The following is a 20,477-nucleotide window of genomic DNA, read 5'->3' on the forward strand; positions in this document are numbered from 1 at the left end:
ATGAACAAAATACAGATATTTCACATTTTGATCATATGGGTAGAAACAAAATCATGTATTGTAAGAATGCGTTATACAAAGGTAGAAGGGTTTTCCAGAATTTTGAAAACAGATTTTCAACTTTGAGGGTGCGTATTATACACGAGAAATTACGGTAACCAACCTGAAAACTAGCTGTCAATTGGGGGGGGGGGGGAGACATTGTGAAGCTGAGATGGAAATTGCCGAGCCGTTGCACAAAGAATTGAGGGGGTGGGGGGTGGAGTCAGTCACAGCCGTTTGTCCGTTATACTGAAGCTATTTTTCATTGCCTAAATACAACCATACAGTACAAAATTATTGTTTTAAACTTGTTTCATGGCCTAAAACACACAATACAGTAAAACATTACTGTAAATGATAAAAAAAACCTTGTAAATGTTTGAAAAGTATATCCAAACTTACCTCCTCTAGCCAGGACCCAGGCCTGCCGTTTTCAAGAGCGCAGCAAACCAGCGCACAAGAACATGTGCTAATTTACATGCGATTTGCATGCGTCTTGGTGCATGCAAATTAGCCATGTGGCTCACGGTGCCTGTTACTTCCGATATCCGTTAAATCGGGGTCCGCTAGAACAAGGTCCCACTGTATTTAGAATGTCCTGAAGAAGAAATAAACCACTAGTGTACTAAATAAATACAATAAATAAAAGATGAAATGTTGGTCTTTTGATGTCAAACCCATATGTCTTCAGTGAGTCTACAGCAGAAATAATGATATCGGCCCTACTGTTTCAATAATTTTAGAGGACACTCTTAATATATTCACAACTGAAAAATAGAATGTCAAAGGTACAACAATAAAACACAGAGCAGAAACATGCAAAGCAATAGCTAAAGCTGTCTGATTCACTTCGGCCATATGTCTGAAAACAAATGGAAGTCATTTTTGGAAAACAGCTAGATAGCTGACATTCCATTTCTAGACTAAGCAACACAACCTGTCAGTTTTTTGTAGTAGAGAGGAATATCCTACTTCAAATCTGGCTACTTGCCATCTCCAAATATTCACAACACTAAGCCCTGTAGAGCATCATTCTATGATTACATGAGCAAAGTATTATACCCCACAGTAGAATTAGTCTACAGTGGATGATGGAGTAGATCTATGGGTGTGTGTTTGTTTTTAAGTTACATAGAACAGTCACATAAGCAGCAGCAGAGTAAAGGATTTGCACAACATAGATTTATTTTTTTTTTTTATGAGTTGGAACGAGGTCAGATTTTTACAAGCTTTCACTGGAGTCAGGATTATTTTGATTTCCATGTAGGAAAACAAAATAAAAATACTTGAGCTATAACTTATACTTATAGCTCATACTATAACTTAATGTTTATGACTAGACCCTGTCAGGTCATTTGTCTTGTGATTCAGCAGAGTGTACAACAAATATCCATTGGCTAGCAAGACACGCACAGTGCATGTCAGTATGTATGATCTTGGAGACATTATAGAGAAGTATGATGATCGTAGCATAACAATTATTCCAATTATTCTACCACTCCCCAGTTAAAGCCAAGCAGTGAGACTCGAGCCAATTATGTTGTCACAAAGTCCACGGTTGAGCTTCATGACAGTCTTAGTGGAATGGAAAAACAGGTGCAATACCTGACCAGTATGAGACATTCACAAAAAAATGCCAAAAGCTGTCGTCGCTCCTAAACTCAAAGAGAGGGTTGGGCCAATGGAAACATACAACAAACAATGGCATAGCTATGAAGATGTGCATGCATGTACAGTACAATGGAACCACTGAAAAACAATATCTAAACTGCAAATGCTATTTTGTGGTTAAGACATCTTCATGTGTAGTGGATATAGAAAATCAACATACCTTTGTTAAAATAGCAGTGCTAACCAGTCGATCGATCACTGTGCCGACTGCTAACCCACCTACTGGTTTAATTACAAATTAACAATGTTTGTTCTTTTTGGGTCAGAGTTGATCAAAATGGCATGTCTTAATTGATAAATGAAGCACTGACCGAGTGGGTCAGTTCCTTGCAAAAGCACTCCAAACATGTCAGATTGCAAAATCATCTCTTGTGCACAGATTTTCAATCTAGGTCTTGGGCTCTTGACTGTTGTTGTATAAATTAAAGGTTGTTGTCGTTGTTGTATTTAACAGGTTTTAACAGTTAAATCTTACTGGAAACATTTGTTGGTGTTTCTCACTGCCACATTAAGCAACATGTAATAATTGTGAATTAACAAAGATTTACAAAGATTTTATTCATACAGTAGTTGTGCGTTTACATTTGGCTGCCACACCACACATTACTTATAGAATTGCAGTGTTTAACGTAACAAGCTAACTGATTCTTTTTACACATGTCCTTTTGTCCAATCATACCTCAATGTAGCTCACTTGCTTCTGCTGATCCCGCTGGTCCTCTGACTGACAAAAATGTGCACAAGCATAACAGCAACACACTGAGCTGGCTGTCGGCCACAGAGACAACTGTTCTCATCCTTTTTTTGTTTAAATCTCAATCTATTGTTTTTACAACCGTGGTAACAGATGCGTACCAAATAGGAAGACAATCTGCTACCCTGAACACTACTCTAATAAAATGAAAAATGCACTAGTACTGTCAGTCAGAATTACGTCTGTCTTATTACGTGGTCTGAACCCATTAAGTATTCAAAGAGCAATAAGCCATACTTATCAAATACACTCTGTTCCAAAAGAATTAGAACAGTGAGGTCAATTCCTTTATTTTTGCAGTAGACTAAAAACATTTGGGTTTGACATCAAAAAATGAATATGAGACAAACGCTCAACATTTCAGCTTTCATTTCCTGGTACATGTGTACATCTGCATCTGATACACCATTTAAAACTGTGGTTCACAACTGTTTTAACCCTGGGACCTGCATTTTCCTATTGTTGCCAAGTCGCTAGCCGCTTTTACAGAAGTGAAAAGCAATAAGAACATCAATTGATCCAAAATAGCCTAAAAACATACGTACAGTATATCATGTTTTTAAACATAGGAACACATGCTTACATGCTCAAACTGCCTCAGAGCACCTAATTAAGAAACTGAGGATGAACATGACAACTTCATGTTAACAACAACAAAGAAAGTAAAATTAGCTCTCACAATTGCACCAAACACTTGATAAATATAAAAGAATCCAATGAAAAACAGTAAGTACAACATTAACTGAGGGTGGCGTCTTGTACCACGTAACCATGTATTCTTAAGCCATTGCGTAAACTACTTCATTGCGCGCCATTAGTAACCTCAAAACATTGTATGCCGGAATCGTCGAGGACCCTCTGTAATTTTTTACTCTGTGTCCGCGAACCACCCATTATGGGTTTGCGACCCACTTTTGGGTCCCGAGCCACCAGTATAGAATCACTAACATTATTTGTAATAAAACACCACATTTTAAGGTGAGCTCAACTACTGGGACAGTTGACTATAGGGTTTAAGTCTGTAGATCGATTTGGCCAGTCTAAAACCTTCCACTTCTTTCCCCTAATTAACTCTTTTTTGGGGTGCAGTGTGTTTTGGATAATTATCTTACAGCATGATGAAGGATCTCCCAAATGGTTTGGTTGCATCTGTCTTTAAATAGGCAGACAAAATGTTGCTATAAACTTCTGAGTTCATTTTGCTGCTGCCATCTTGAGTTACATCAATGAAGATTAATGAGCCTATCCCACAAGCCCAAACCGTGCCATTACCTCTACTGTGGATTTAGCCTTTCCATCTCTTTGGTCAAAATTAATCTTAGTCACATAAATCCATAAATCTTTGTCGCTTCTTTTTTGAGGCATGTCTCTGGACTTATTGGCAAATTCCAACGTGGCCTTACTATTCTTCTTGTTTATGAGTGTTTTGCATCTTCTGATGCAGCATCTGTACGTTTGTGCAATCTTGTGTACCAGCTCCAAATGAAAATAAAAGCTGAAATGTTCTCGTCACATTCCACAGTCAGTTCACAGTAAAAGTGGAATTGGCGTCACTGTTTCAATATTTTTGAAGGTGAGTGTATATTGCAGCAAAACTTGATATTCAACATGTTCTGAAATTCCTGGACCTGCTCCAAGAAAGTAATGGATTCTTCTTTGGCCCATGCCTCCCATCATATTTCATGGTTTGAATGAATCGGAAATACTGCAGACTGACAGACATATAAACCAAGTCTACTCTTGGCAGAGGAAATGTAGTTAGTTAGGTAGGTAGTTTGGCAGCCCTCAAATAAGTACATAAATTCTGAGGTTGTCACTCACACAAAAAAATGAACGTCTCATTTTTCCTCTGAACTCACTGAAATGTATTCCAATGAAAATATTTCACACAACTGAAGATGAAATGTTATTAAAATGGTCCCAGTATAAATATCCCACAACACACAACCCATTGCTATCCTTCACACAAAGAAATATTGCTTATATATATTAGGGCTGCATGATATATTGTTTGAGCATCGTCATCGCGGATGTATGTGTGCGCAAAAGTCACATCGCAGGGTCCGCTGCCATGTTGGTGTAATGTAATATACACAGTGAATTAAATATGAATTCAATAATAAAAGTGACCAGCAGAGGGATCTGCTTGGACATGCTAATAAGATATTTCGCTCTTCAGAATGAAACTACTGTAGGCAGGCAAAACGCAGCTGCGTGAGTGCGCAAGGTGCATTCAGGGACACTGCGTTAATGGGAGTGAATATTTTCCTTAATTCTTTTGTAATACAATAAATAATTGTAAAAATTAATTACGAGGAAAATTGTTTGTTTGTATCAGAATGCTTTAGTTGAAACACTGTAATATCACACTGTTTAATTCCTCATTTAAAAAAAAAAACATCATTCAGGCAACATATATTTCCTCATGTTTTTAAGATTGTAGGTTGAATGCTGCAGCTGGCTACTCGCGTGGGCTCAATGTGTGGCAACAATGGAGAAATGAAATGCCAGGATTTTGAGGGAAATAGCCCGTCAACAACATACAATACTGAAAAAAAAGAACTATGAACTATTTCATTTTTAGACCGGTGAGCTTAGTTCAAAATGTTGAATTATGAACTATGAACTCAACTACTTCATTTTTGGAATTGTGAACTGAACTTTGAACTACTTTGCATAGAAAATCAACTTTCCCAACACTGATCCTATATTCACATCGCAATACATATCGCAATTATAGGTTTAGGTTTCCCAATAAGTAGGGCGTCACTGATGGTGTAGTGGTACACTCGCCTGACTTTGGTGCGAGCAGCGTGGGTTCAGTTCCCACTCAGTGACGGTCTGAATCTGAGTATGGATGGTTGTCCATATCTATATTTGCCCTGCGACTGTCTGGCGAGCAGTTCAGGGTGTAGACTGCCTTTTGCCTGAAGTCAGCTCCAGTGCCCCGCGACCCTAACCAGGATAAGCGGTGTTGAAAATGGATGGATGACTAAGTAGGGCTGCACAATTAAACAAACTTTATTCGTGATCGTGATTTTGACTGCCACGATTAAATGAGCCTGATCGTAAAAATGTGGGCACTGCTGCATGGTGAAAAGTGCTTCATTTGTAGCAGTGCTCGCAACCTAGTCAGCCAGCCACCAGGGGGGGAACGTATGGTTAATTAAGGTTAAGGGACGGCATCATACTCCGTGGCACGGCACTGAATCGGTAGCCAAATAGAGCGTTTATCCGCCGACATATAAAGGTTCATATATATTGTGTTCAGACGGGTTTTTCCTGGAAGTCCCTAACAAAACCTGGCATTTTTGAATGAAAATGAACTTTCATTCAAAAACCGTTCTTTGAAGCCATAATGAGTGAGTTCTCAATTACGTTCACCAGGCAGAAATAAACTACGTTCAGTTCACGTTCAGTTTATGAACTTTCGTCCATTGAACTCATTCAGGCACAACACTGATCACAACTGTCGAGTTCTTTGGACTTTGTGACCATGCACGACTCACCAATGGTCAAGGAGAACAACAGAGTGATTACAATATTGATCAAAACAATCGTGATTATTATTTTGGCCATAATCGTGCCGCCCTAATAATAAGAAAACACTAAGATTCTGCAGTTGAACCAAGATAGCACTGTGCAGTTTTTGAGTAGATGCTTATCTCTGGTTCAAAACCTTGTAAAAAATCTAATGTGTAACCATCGAAGAATGCTACTAATGCAAAGCCATCTCAGGAAGTCCAAACAATGTCCGGAGAAACGGGACCAGAGTTGCCCTTTCACACATGTAGCAGACAGGAAATTGCCTCTATCAGATGTGTTCTCATGTATTAGAACTACTCTGTTTAGTTTATGGGGAAGGGGCAAAAAGGAGGGCGTGATACAAAATAGGGAGCTGCAGCCACTTATGTACATATAAATCAGATGCGTTTTAGATGGTTCACAATAAGGCTGCAAAATATGTCTCTCGAAGTTAAAAAGCTTTGAATGAAAGTATATCTAGACTATGTACATTAATGTATGATTAATACAAGTGCTGTGTATTTCCAAACCATTTTCTCAATGGGAAATAATGAAATTTGAAATCTGTTCCAGGGTTACAGTGCTATCATAAAATCTAGAAGCTAACATTAAATTGCACTGCAGAGAAAATGTTTAGGATGCGTTCTCTTGTAACTCGTAATGCTCGCAGCGTGCACACGCACAGAGAAATAATATAGCTCGAGTATTAATTAACTTTGAATGTGACTGTAGTCTTACTGTTTTGAATATTAGTTTGCTTACGTAACTTCGGTTGTATACTAGTCTTCTTCTGTCCTCATGTTCTTGTTCTCGTAAAATTCTCAAAAATACGTGTTCAATCTTCACATCGTGTCAATTGGGCACATCAAAAAAGCAATTTCTCATTTCTTTGAAGAAGTTGCAAATGCTTTGGTACATCCATGCAAATGATGTAACCATTGGAAGTGTTCAATCTCATTGAATGACAATGACCTATGGGGTCCCTCAAGGGTCAGTTCTTGGACCCCTTGTGTTCAGCCTGTATATGCTACCCTGGGGTCAAATTCTTCAGAACTTTAATATTGACTATCATAGCTATGCAGATGACACACAGTTATATCTAGCAGTGTCTCCAGATGACTACAGTTCAATTGAGGTGTTGTGTCACCGTCTGAAACAGATAATCGTGTAAAGTACATTGAGTTACCTTGTGTATGAAATGCGCTATATAAATGAATTTGCTTTTCTTACAATTCTCTGCTGTTTCTTACATTATCAATTGCTTATGTCGTTCTATCCATCCCTCCATCCATTTTCTGTACCGCTTTATCTTCAGAAGGGTCGCGGGCGTGCTAGAGCCTATCCCAGCTATCTTCGGGCGAGAGGCGGGGTACACCCTGAACTGGTCGCCAGCCAATCACAGGGCACATATAAACAAGCATTCGTGCACACATTCATACCTACGGGCAATTTAGAGTCTCCAATCAACCTACCATGCATGTTTTTGGGATGTGGGACGAAACCGGAGAGCCCGGAGAAAACCCACGCAGACATGGGAAGAACATGCAAACTCCGCACAGGCGGGGCCGGGATTTGAACCCCGCTCCTCAGAACCGTGAGGCAGATGTGCTAACCAGTCGTGGACCGTTCCGCCTGCTTATGTCATGTTGATCAAAATATTTTATATTTTCTCTGTTGAATAGTCTCACCCCCTACAACATTTAGGCACTAGTTCATCACAAAAGTCTTGAAATGCAAAATGGTTGAAGAAGTTGTCATAATATGCCAAGACTTCTGTATTTCTATACATTTTCATTAGGCTTTCCATCTGACTTTTTCCCAGGTCAAGCTTTATTTTCTTTTATTTAATTTCAGAAAACTGGCATCAATTGGCAAAAAGTATTAGCTGGAGCATAACACAATGTTACAATGTCTGACAATGAAAGGACAAGGAATTGGATGGGGTCAACAGCCAAAGAGAAGAAGAAGAGGAGTGATGCTGTGTGGCAAGGGAGTTGGGAGGCAAATCAGAGGAAGTACCAGAAGAGGCTGAGGACAAATGCATGTTCCTGATGAGATAAGAGCCTCACTTGAAGACCACGTTTTCAATCATGGGCTTAGGTGGAGAAAGACTGCATTGTAATTCCTACAGCATTGCATGTGCAGTTTTCCATAAGGAGCTTGTCCGTTGCTCACATTTCTATTTTTCTGTTTTGTTTTTTTCTCTCTGTTATGCAGTGCTGTCTTTTCCTTTTTGGATCGGAATGAGCTGAAGTCTGTCAGCAAATTACAGTGCAAACAGTAAAAGCTTAGAAATGTTTCTTGCAATCAATCTCCCACATATACTAAGGTGTTACTTACAATTTAAAATAATTGTCATCAAACTTTTAGCCATCGTTTTCATCCGAACAGCCCTCCAGAGTACATTGTTACAATGACAACCAAGCAATTTGACTGTCTTATCCATACACAATGACACAAAGACTTGTCATTCTGATGGCGCTGACATGTTCATTGAAGCAGATATTCACTTTTGAGAGGTGAACAAAGGATTTTCAGCAAAACACTGACTTTTGTAGGTAATCCATTGTGTTTCACTATGTGTACAAATTGTTTTGAGAAATGCATTTACTAGGACTGGACGATGTTGGAAAAAAATTACAATGCGATTTTTTTGTAACCCTACGATGCATATTGCGATGTGAAAAAATACAACATACACTTGACATGGGGAAAAAAAGAGCATACATTTTTCTTTTTCCCTCTATGTATCTTTTGGACAGTTTATAATAGCTGCAGTAGAAAAGATGCTGCTCAACGGAGCACAGAAGTATACTTAGTTACTTGTGTCGACCTTTATTTAAATACACTGTGGTGTTGAGCAGGTAAGTGTCCAGCCAGACATTAAGTTAAAATCATGTATTTTCATGCCCAGTTATACTGTGGTACATATATTCCAAACACTATTCATTTGTTTTGAATAAATCTGTAATTTTACACACATGTTCTAACGTAATATGCATTAGTACAGTATTTCTGTAGTTGAGTGTATTAGTTTAAACAATACACATTGTTGTGTACACCTTGAGCCTGGATCAGACGACAGGATTTTAGTCCCGTTATTGGCACGATTTGCTATCGTGGCTGATTTCCCAGATCGGGCCAGACATATTTTGCCAGGAGCGATAAAACTCGTTGTAGTGTGACATCATGCACGACCAACGAGTTGGCCTTCCATAGCCAAAATGAAAAGTCTAGCATGTTTGGGTTTTTGGGTTATCTTCAGTGTGGCGTGTCATATGAAGGAGAACCCGCCGACATAACACCTCACGTCCACCAATAATAGGACTGCGTCTTGCAAAGGTGCATTACCTCCCTTGGTCCCCATTCTCAAAATGTATTTGCATGCAAAAACTAATGTTTAAAAACATTTTAGAGCATGAATCGAAAGAACGCCAGCATGTTTACGTACAAACGTTAATGCTAGCGCTAGCTAAATAACATGATGTTGCCTGCTTGCAAACTATACCAGGGACGATACCAAACCTATCGGTTACTCCAGGTTATAATTTACCGTAATAATTAACACCAACGCTGATCTTATTAGCATGTCTACCTTTTCTTATCACTGTATGCCAGCACTTGGGTAGCACACATTTGTTGTTTAATTATTTGTTTTATGTCACAGTTTCACTCACAGTAAACTACAGCTGGAGTGCCCGGAGAAAACCCACGCAGGCAGGTCCAAGCTTTGAAGCCCGGTCCTCAGAACTGCGAGGCGGATATGCTAACCAGTCGCCCACTGTACCGCCTATATACAACCGCAATTCCAATGAAGTTGGGACGTTGTGTTAAACATAAATAAAAACGGAATACAATGATTTGCAAATCATGTTCGACCTATTTTAATTGAATCCACTACAAAAACAAGATATTTAATGTTCAAATTGATCAACTTTATTGTTTTTAGTAAATAATCATTAACTTAAGATTTTATGGCTGCAACATGGCTCCAAAAAAGCTGGGACAGGGTCATGTTTACCACTGTGTTGACGTATTTTACGCTTCATAATGCGCCACACATTTTCAATGGGAGACAGGTCTGGACTGCAGGCAGGCCAGTCTAGTACCCGCACTCTTTAATGACGAAGCCACGCTGTTGTAACGCGTGCAGAATGTGGTTTGGCATTGTCTTGATGAAATAAGCAGACATGCTCCATGAAAAAGACGTTGCTTGGATGGTAGCGTATGTTTCTCCAAAACCTGTATGTCCCTTTCAGCATTAATGGTGCCTTCACAGACGTGTAAGTTAGCCATGCCATTAGCATTAACACAGCCCAATACCATCACAAATGCTGGCTTTTGAACTTTGCGTCCATAACAGCCCGGATGGTTCTTCTCCTCTTTGGCCCGGAGGACACGATGTTCAAAATTTCCCAAAACAATTTGAAATGTGGACTCGTCGGACCACTTTTCCACTTTGCATCAGTCCATCTTAGATGAGCTCGGGCCCAGAGAAGCCGGCGGCGTTTCTGGGTGTTGTTGATAAATTGCTTTTGCTTTGCATAGTAGAGTTTCAAGTTGCACTTACGGATGTAGCGCCAAACTGTATTTACTGACATTGGTTTTCTGAAGTGTTCCTGAGCCCATGTGGTGATATCCTTTACACATTGATGTCGGTTTTTGATGCAGTGAACCCTGAGGGATCGAAGGTCACGGGCATTCAACGTTGGTTTTCGGCCTTATTACACATATCACAGCAAAACAATTCGATCTTTTCAAAGTTTTGTGCAGAATATAACGTTATATATAAAGTTATAGTTATATAACGTTATATTTCACAAAACTGTTTGTCAAATACCAAATTGACTATAAACCGGGTTGGGCGACGGCCACTGTAACAGCTGAGCCAAGCCTGATATTTACACAGCAAGTTGCTTTTTTCTGTAAGTGGAAGGCTTGATTGCAGAAGGGATGGAAAGTCTGTTCTGTCCACACGTTACTTTGACATTGCACAGTCTTTGTGCAAGGCACTTGACAAAGTAAAATCTGTTTAATGTCCGGCTGGTTTAGACATTTGCATTGACATATTCATCTCGTCATATAAATGATCCGTTTAAGGTTGCAGTGCATGTGCAGCCTCAGCTTCAGACTGGTTGTCATGGTTAATAATCACATGCATGATCCTTAGTGGAATCTTGTAATTGTGCTGAGGATTGTCTCCACTCAAATGAAATGGAAAATCTGGCTCTGCAGCTTTACATTAACACATCTGGAGGGCACGCCTCTCTGTTCCTTTTATCATTTTTTTTTTTGTAACACAACCTTTTTCAGTTGTTCGCTTCTTATTCTTCCGACTTTTCCACTCTTCCTGTCTCACCGCCTCTGTGATCTGCAGTGCTTTTCCTGTCTCTCTCCCTCCTCTATATTCTCTCGCTCTCTGTTCCCCCACACAGTAATATGATCTTGTCTATCAGACCGACAGAACCATGAATCAAAAGACACAGAGAGAGAAATATAGTACAAACCTTAGTGGCCCCACCCCCACTACAACCACACTCATCTGCAACATCCCTACCCCCAACAACCCTCTCTCTTTCACTCTCTCTCTCTCTCTCTCTCTGTTTCTCTTTCTCTCCATTCCCTACCCCCAACCACACAGCCCGCACTCTATCCACAGCCCCTATCTTCCATCTCTATCTTCTTTTCTCAAACAAACACTCACTGACAACAACACAGGGCACGGCGGCATACCTTTGTGCATGCAATCATGTTCCCTTCTCAGAGTAAGAGCAGCAGGTTGCCAGGCATAAAAGTGTCAAATGAGTGCAGTGCTAAACTCTATGATAACAACAATAATGTGCTATTCCATTAATGCCTCCATTTCGAGGTCAGAGGTCAAGGCCGGCTAACGTACATTTGCCGCGTCCCAATCAAAAACGGCGGCCTCGACTTTGTTGCCGCATAGTCTTCATTCCGCCATGCCTCTCTTCATACAGTATTAGTTACACATGTAAGAGTGCAATAATACAACGTGAACAGATGCTCCACTTTACGCACACAGCTGAAACCTTAGTGGAGGCACTTCAGAGGATGCTTGCCTGCAATTTCTGAACTAAACTATTCACACATTCATCTTTGAGAGCACCGTAAGTCGCTTTATAGCCAGAAATAAAACACTGCCGCTCACTTTAGGTTCCTCGATCCCAAAGTGACATGATAAAGGATTACAATAAATTGTATTCTGATCAATTTATTACAGGGACGTTACATGACATGATGTTTGTTTCCCTCCTGAGCTGCTGTTTCTTGGTCAAATCAAAGACTTGGCGTCATTTTTTTCTCCCATAAAACAAGGATATTATTTATTATAGAAATAAAGCGCAAACTAAAATCAAAGTTGACATGACTTATTTTGCTTGTGGATAGATGAATGTATGTAAGTAAGCACAAGCATTTAGTGTTTCAGCCTGTTAAAGCATCACAAGACTCTTCAGCTAAATTACAAAATGAGCACGCCCCAATCCATTGCTTTAAGACTGAAGGTTAATACTCTGTTAGCTGCATTCTTCCATTGCACTTAATTATATAATCACGGTTAATCACAGTCAAATGGGGGGGGGGCGTCACAATGCACACAGACAGACAGGTTTCTGACCCTGACCCTTCACCTTGCGCAGGAGAAAGAGCTTCTCAGACAACAAGTTTTTATAAAAAAAAAAAAAAGATAAATAAAAAAAAGTATCAAGAAACGCCCATTGCACTTGTTCAAGAATCCAAACCGCTTGAACCTATCATATATTATCATCATATTGTTTAAATCGTAATTCCCTTCGAATTCTATCGGTGAGAGTCTAACAAAAATCACAGTTCGTCATCAATAGACGGTGGGAGCAGTCGCCGCTTTAATTAACTTGTGGATAATAAAGCAATTAATTAGCATTTAATTGACGGGGCCCGCCAATTAAATGAATGAATAACCCCCCCGGTTAATTAAAGTAGTAGCGACACAAAGGTGACTTTCATCTGGCAGACAATGAGCAACACGAGGTTCCTGCTGCGCGTCCTCTACCTTGCTGGTCCCGAAGGCCGGGTCGGGGTAGGAGAGCTGCCCCAGTCTGCTGTGCTCTGACGCGGCCAGAAGCTGGGGAGGTGCTGGGTAAACTGTCACATCCATGGCCGGACACACATCCACTTCTCCCGCTCTCCTATTCTTCTTCTACTCTTCTTCTATTCTTCTTCTGTTCTTTCTGCCTCCCACGACAACGAATACGAATGTTCGGTTCGTTCTGTTGTTTTACAAAGTTGGAGGTCTGCGTTCAAAGCCGAGGACGGACATCCACGAGCCAAGCGCCGCTCTCCGGGACTTTTACGAAGCCGAAAAGCGGACTTTACAGGCTCCCGCAAGTTTTGGAACGAGGGCTTCTCTCCATGCCGGTTTTCAAGCTCCAGCGACTCCCCCCAACTTCGACGTCGACGCACTTCTTCGTTGACAATGAATGAATTCAAAATGAAAAACGATTTGGGAGCGAGTAACTCACTGCAAGATGCCTCTCCGCCTGTTTATTTGACGGTAGCGATGTTTAGTCCGGCGAGCCTGAGCTGCAGCTCGAACTGCTTCGATACTGTACTACTACACTGACTGCTGTACTACTGCACTCCTACACTACTGTACTGCTGCTGCTGCTACTACTTTGCTGGGCGCCCATACAAAGAGAGCGCTGCCATCAAGCGCACGCCTGTTACCGTAACCGGATACGGAAATCATTTTTATTTTACCAAAATAAGAGCGACTTGTCAGCGGTGTTTTCACAGCAAACCTTTTTTTCAATTCCGACGATATGGGTTAGATTCATACCATAACAGATACTGTAAATTAGACTGAACCCGCAATAACAATGTAGTCACAGTAGCAGTGGCCTAAACACAATCAGAAAGGCATTTACAAGCAAAACTACGACAGTACTGGTTTCATGAAATTCGATTCATTTATTCCTATCAGTGTGTTTTCTTCATTTCATTGTGTTTCTCATAGCTGGACTGCTTCCAGTACGTGTAAGATTATTATTATATATAGTTAAAAAAAAACACACACACACTTGTTTAAACTGTCTGTATGACCAGATAGTCGAATATTATTAAAATGATTGTTTTTTGGGGGGGTGGGGGATTCAACCCTGTCTGGTTCCACTTCATTCCTCTAATCTAATTTTAATTATTAATTATTAAAACTGTGTTTAAGGTGTTCAACCGCTGACGTGTTCACATGCCAGAGCCTCGCGACGTGTTGCACTATTATTATTACAGTATTTTTACCTTTAGTTAGCAAGAAAAGTTAACAATAAAAAAAGAACATCCATTCATCCATCCATTTTTGGAACCGCTTATCCTGAGTAGGGTCGCGAGTGTGCTGGCGCCTGTCTCAGCTGACTTCGGGTGAGAGGCGGGGTACACCCTGAACTGGTCGCCAGACAGGTAGACAAAGAACCATTCGCACTCACATACATACCTACGGACAATTTAGTCTTCAATTTACCTACTGCGCAAGTTTTTGTGGGAGGACACCGGAGTACCTGGAGAAAACCCACGCGAGAACATGCAAACTCTTGAGCTCGGATGTGTGCTGAGGGGACAGCAGCGCATTTGCAGAGGGTGTCTGACGTTCGCCGTCATGTCCTTGAATCTCAAAATGTTCGATTCTGGGGTGGCGACGCAGTAACATCAGAAAGCTCCTCCAATGAGAGAGGGGCTAGCAGAGTGATTTCTGAGTGCTATCTTGGCGGACTTGTAATGTAAACAGCCAGGCGGAAATGGACGAAGGCATAATAATTGCGGGGTCCCGCTAACCCGAGCATTGGGCCAGTAGAAAAATTGAAAACTGAAATTGAAATTGCTTGAAAACTGCAAACCCTCCCTTTAACTGGTTCTGCTAAACTGCTCCTCGTGAAAATAACCGTCCTCCCAATCCTAGATTATGGAGATGTACTATATACAGTAGATCAGATTCAAAAACTGGCCTCCAGCAGACACTGATCCATGTAGATAAATAAAAATAAACAGTCACTGGCCACCTTATCTTGGTTCTCTGCTCACCATGCATACCACCACCCACACTCTCCATTCCACCAGTTTTATTACCTCTTCGTTCCCAAAGCTACACTACTTTTGGTCGATCTTTTCAATTTACTGTCCCAAACGACTGGAACACTCATTTCAATATCATTGTTTAAAATGTTTGTGCATGATCGCTGCATCTTTTTTTCAGCCTGTTATGATCATTTATTCACCATGTGCTATGATGTAATGTAATGTATTATATAAATATGGTTAGTGTAACAGCATAATTCCCTAAGTAATGTGGTCAGTAATTGTGAATGTTTTCTGAAAACAGAAAAAAAACAGAAAACAGAAAATAAATACACAAGAAATTCAACAATCAAGAAGTGTCCAGTTGCTGCGATTCGACCTTTGTGGATTACGATGACCCGGATGACTGAGAATCTAAACCGACATCAAGAAAAAACGTTTACCAAAGACATTGGTATTTGTTGTAGCCATTGTGACAATAACTTAAAAATGACTTTGGCAAATATTCCATTAGGATAAGCATATGTTACGATATCACATTGTACATGTTGTTATATGTGTACTTATATCAATCTGTTCTGAATTGCCTTACCCGTAAAACTACAAAAATGAAAACCATTAAAAGATTTGAACTTCTATATACTGTCATGTCTATGTAATCTGTCCAGGCCATTCAGAATCAGATTCCCACTTAAACTATATTAGCAACTGCGGGACTGCAATTTTCCATCCTCGTCTGTACAGATGAATACATTTTATAATTAGCATCGCTGGGCATTACTATGTATTTCACAGAATTTTGTAAATGTTTTTATAATGTTATCAGATAAATATTGATTCTGAACTGCTCCAGATAAATTATATTTGCATGCTGTTATATTGCGTTTTTGTATCGTATTGATGGTTTCTGTGATTGTGGTGGTATTAAGTCCTCACTGAAGGCCCAGGTGCCAAACGCACCGCCCACCACTGAATAGTAGTAATATTAATAAGACTCCAGGGGGTCTTCAGTTCTGCAGATCCTGACACACAACACTTATGAGCGTAAAAATTGGCACGTGACACAAGCAACAACGCTGTACTTACTGTATTCATTGTCTTTGATCGTTTTATATTTAAGACTTGAAGTGATTTTCATCCAAATATTTGTGTTAGTTGTAACAGTTTGAAGTTATGAACAGCGGGCAATGAACAAGATTGACTTGGGTGTAAGTATACAACGTTTGCCGTGGCACAGGAAGTCACATTCACTGTTTTTCATTTTGATTGTATTTATTTAGTCTTGTTTTATATATATATATATATATATATATGCCATAATCTAATTTACTACGATGTTAGCGTAGGTTAGCGATAGACTATAGCGGTGACTTGGCCTCTCAGTTTTCAGATGCTGTGGGCCTGTCCGCTGAATGTGCTGAAAAAAAAAAACGCCCCACTAAACTTTCAGCTGTCAGTCAAACACATTCACATGTCTGGCATATGCCTACACCTCCCTACGTGTTTTAGCCGCGAAAATATTTCTGTTTTGAAGCTGGTGGCTGGAAGACATCCCACTGAGTCATCAAAGGGCTTCCGAATGCGGCGGACCTGCTGCGGGGTCATCTAACACGTCGCCGCCTTGCTCGGTCTTGTGTGTGGGTCCGTATAACAGCCGCAGTCTTTTCATTTGTAGTGTTGCTGTTATGTATCAATGGGGAAGTACGGTCGAGCCTGAAAGTCCCCCAACAGGTTCATCCAGACAGCGCTAATTATGGTATGCACTTAGTGACCTAAATAAGCGCGAGAAATTCGAACGATCGGATTTTAGACCTCTCGGCAGAAATACGTCTAGAATTCAGGAACGCATGGACGATTTTAATTCAGATTCCACGTGTTTACTGAGGCACCGTAGAGCCGATATTGCATCCCAAATACTAGAAAAGTTGGTTTGGTAAAATTCATAGTTGTTCATACTAAAACATAAAAACAATAAAAACGTCAAATGTTCAATAATGAGTGACAAGCAGGGAAACAAACATGGAGAGGAAAGATTACTGCTCGCTAAGGTGAGTTGACTTACATAAAGACTTTTTACATCTCATTCGGAAATGTGAAAGAAATAAAAAAGAACTGATTAGTAAATCTTATAAACGATCAAACGTGCACTCATCCTTAACGGTGATCATGAGTGGTAAAAAATGGCGCGTAAGTGGACGTAAACAGGGAGTGCTATTGCTCGGAAGGCGGGCGTGTCACCTCACATTTGGTTATGGTTGTTGACTTACACGCACGAGCCACAACATCATGAAAATGAATTTCCGGTTGTTCATTATTTTCTATTTCTTTCACTCTCTCTAACTGAGCACATCTTGGCTTTGCTCATGGCACTGTTTTTATACGGTTGTGTCGTCACGACTGCGCGTTAGTTGTTGCGTCGACATTGTCATGGACTACGGCGATAAAAAGATGCAGCTTTGCATGAAAAATACATTTGAAATAGGAGTACCCCAAAGTCTACAGGACAGTATGAGAAAAGAATGAACAGATGAAAGAACTTTACACGTCATGTCTTCAATCATCCAAAAGATTGAATTTGATGATTGGACAATTCCCATTTTGTCTGCGTTCAACCTTCTCGACCAACCTACGGGCGTCCGCTATGAGGTGACTGTGCTGCTCGGGCAACTTTCCCCTGACCCTCTGTTGCCTCTGCTAATCAATGGGCGGCTTGTACACTCTGTTCTCCGCATTCTGCAGTCTGTGTGTGTGCGTTTGTGAGTGTTCAGCTAATAGTGGAGGGTGAATGGATTACCAACCACAACAGTGTGTCCGGGTGCCTGCACTGAACTGTCTTCACCAGACCCTTTCATTGGAGTCCATGCTGGTATTTCTGTACAATATACAGTGCAGAACAAAGTCACGATGACCGCTTTAGTTTAAAAACTAGCACAAGCTGTCCCAAAGGGCAGCGCTACTTTGTTGTACATTTGAATTTCTGAGATCATGAAATTCAGAATTCAACAATCGGTTTTTCCCCCCCCCCAGAAAATGTCACTTCTAATGTTGTGTTCTTGAGAAACCTTGATTTTGACATCACAGGTACAGATTCGAGTTTCCCTCGTGAAAGTTCAGTTGACTTTAGCGACACCTATTCCGAAAGAAAGCCTCAATGTGAGAACAAAACAATATCAGCTGCAAGTAACACGAAGAATGCCTTGCATTCAAGGCGGTCCAGCAAAAGTTTTTCTTCTTTGTCAAAGTTCTTTTGTATGACAGTGCACAAGATGAACTACAGTCGTAAATCAAGGTCGAAAAGCCGCACGAGTGTGTCCTCTGTAATCTAGTAGATTTCTGTCAGTCAGTCAGGAAAACTACAGAATAGAATCGTCATTTACGATGCGTTTCCCCTGATCTTGGTGGTCATATGTGATTCAGTGCCACCCATTGCTTCCTGAAGAGATTCAAGTCTGCAGGCTCAGCAGTTGGGTCACGGACAAGATCTTTGTTGTGATTTTCTAAATCACCTTAGTGAGGATAAGCGAGATGGAAAATGAATGAATGACTTTTTTTTTTTTTTTTTTTTTTTGCACCGTGCAATCTTAATGTCAAAATCAGAGACATCCTGTGTGACGGGCCAGATAGGCTCCCCGGATTTTAGGTACATTTCGGGTTTATTATCCAGGTCTTCATGGTTTAGGAAATCAGGGTTAGGGTTAGGGTTGATGGCCTCTTTGCATGACTCTTTTATTTTGTGGCCCAGGAGATCTAATGTTGGACAAAACTGGAAGCCATTCTGTAGGACTTGACGGAATTCCTTTGTTGTTTTGCCCGCGTTACGCTGGCATCACTTTGCGTGCCGGTTTGCACCTGCTTATCAAATGTGGTATAAAGATGCAAAACGAGCCATCGCAATTCGTCTCAGGTTTGATAAATCACATTGTGCATGCATATACATCATCATTTGCATATACAGTCATCTTACTACAACGCGGACAATTAACTGCACTGCAATATTGCTAGTTTGGCTGATGCCATCTTGGGTGTACCCGATTATTAGATAAGATCATCTTTAATAAATCAGGCCCCACGTGTTATTGTTTGTATGTTTCACTATTAGCAGTGGTTAATTTATTTTCATGCTTGCATGGCTATTAAGAATGTTAAAAAGATTTTACAATGGGGACACCTTTGACCCTGAAATGAATCATTTCCATTGTTTCTTTTAGGACAAAGGATTTTCAAAATTAATTTGACTTCAGAGCTTCGTTTCTCACGTGCATGTCAGATCAAATCTTGTAAAATCTCCTCTGTACCAACTAATGAAAGCTTCTTTATCGGTAAAAAACAAAAACTAGAAGAAGAAGAAATCAACATATATATGCAGGACAAGCTGTTTAAGCTGTTTTAACTTTTGGCTGGTCTGTAAAGTTTTGTCATATGGAGACAATCCAAATCTTGAGGGCTAATCGGACACGTATATGTTTTTTTTATTATTATTATTTGACTGAAAGACCACTTGAATCCGCAAAGGAGAGTAGAAAACAAGAGATTCCCTTAATAAGAACTACAGTACGAAACAAAAGGAAATTGTGTATGAAGCTGACGCCATTCAGAAGCTCAGTGCCTGACACACAGGTGTGCACAACACATTGACACATACACTGACACTTATTGCACAGTTAAACATGGTCAAACACGCACATACAATACAAATCTACCTCTCTCACATTATAATATATTGGAACACATCTATGTGGCATATGTGTACTATATTTGCACACACACACACACACACACACACCACGTCTAGGAAAATAGCAGCTCATGCATAATGGTGTTTATTGCCTACATCCATTTAGGTATCATTAAAATACATTTCAATCTCTCTATCGCTCTCTTACTCATTTACTCATGGACTCTCCCTCCCGCTCTCTCTCTCTCTCACACACACACACACACACAGACACACACACAGACCCACGCGTGCTTAGTGAACATACATACAGTGTGCTTGCCCATCCCCCACATATACGCATAGATATATGCACCCCTCCCCTCTGAAAAAGGCATAATTCACATCCACATTCTCCACCCCCACACACACTTCCTCTATATAAAATGCCACACACACAAAAGCACATACACAAGAAGCCAATCAAATGCACTTGTACATTGAAATGCTTGCACAAACACACACACACACACACATACACACGGACACAAACACACCGTAAACGTATGCATACGCAACACACCATGCCTGTGCTGCACCTATGCTAATGCATGTCATGTTCACAAGCAAAGTAGTGTGCACACACACACACCAGTAAAACACTCATACTCGCTCTCCACCTCATATAGTTCTCAGATTTCAATGTATGAGCTTTCCAACATATCTGATGGGCTGAAAATGTAATGCACTGTAACATTTGAATGA

The 20,477-nt window shown here is 40.4% G+C and overlaps 1 protein-coding gene across 5 annotated transcripts in view; it reads right to left on the minus strand.

Annotated features, from left to right (window-relative positions):
- The window catches only part of tox (thymocyte selection-associated high mobility group box), an 89,851-nt gene that overhangs the window by 53,354 nt on the left and 16,020 nt on the right, over positions 1-20,477 (minus strand). Inside the window, exon 1 of one of the 5 annotated variants that reach the window (XM_061797870.1) lies at positions 13,044-13,728. The exons of 3 other annotated variants lie outside the window; for them this stretch is intronic. In XM_061797870.1, the coding sequence (XP_061653854.1) occupies positions 13,044-13,148 (105 nt within the window). In that variant the 5' untranslated portion in view covers positions 13,149-13,728. Of the gene's footprint in view, positions 1-13,043; positions 13,729-20,477 lie in introns of those variants that run through there. One more of the 5 variants, XM_061797864.1, reaches the window with a different exon arrangement.

Source organism: Phyllopteryx taeniolatus, chromosome 14, assembly GCF_024500385.1.
Source record: "Phyllopteryx taeniolatus isolate TA_2022b chromosome 14, UOR_Ptae_1.2, whole genome shotgun sequence".
NCBI lineage: Eukaryota > Metazoa > Chordata > Actinopteri > Syngnathiformes > Syngnathidae > Phyllopteryx > Phyllopteryx taeniolatus.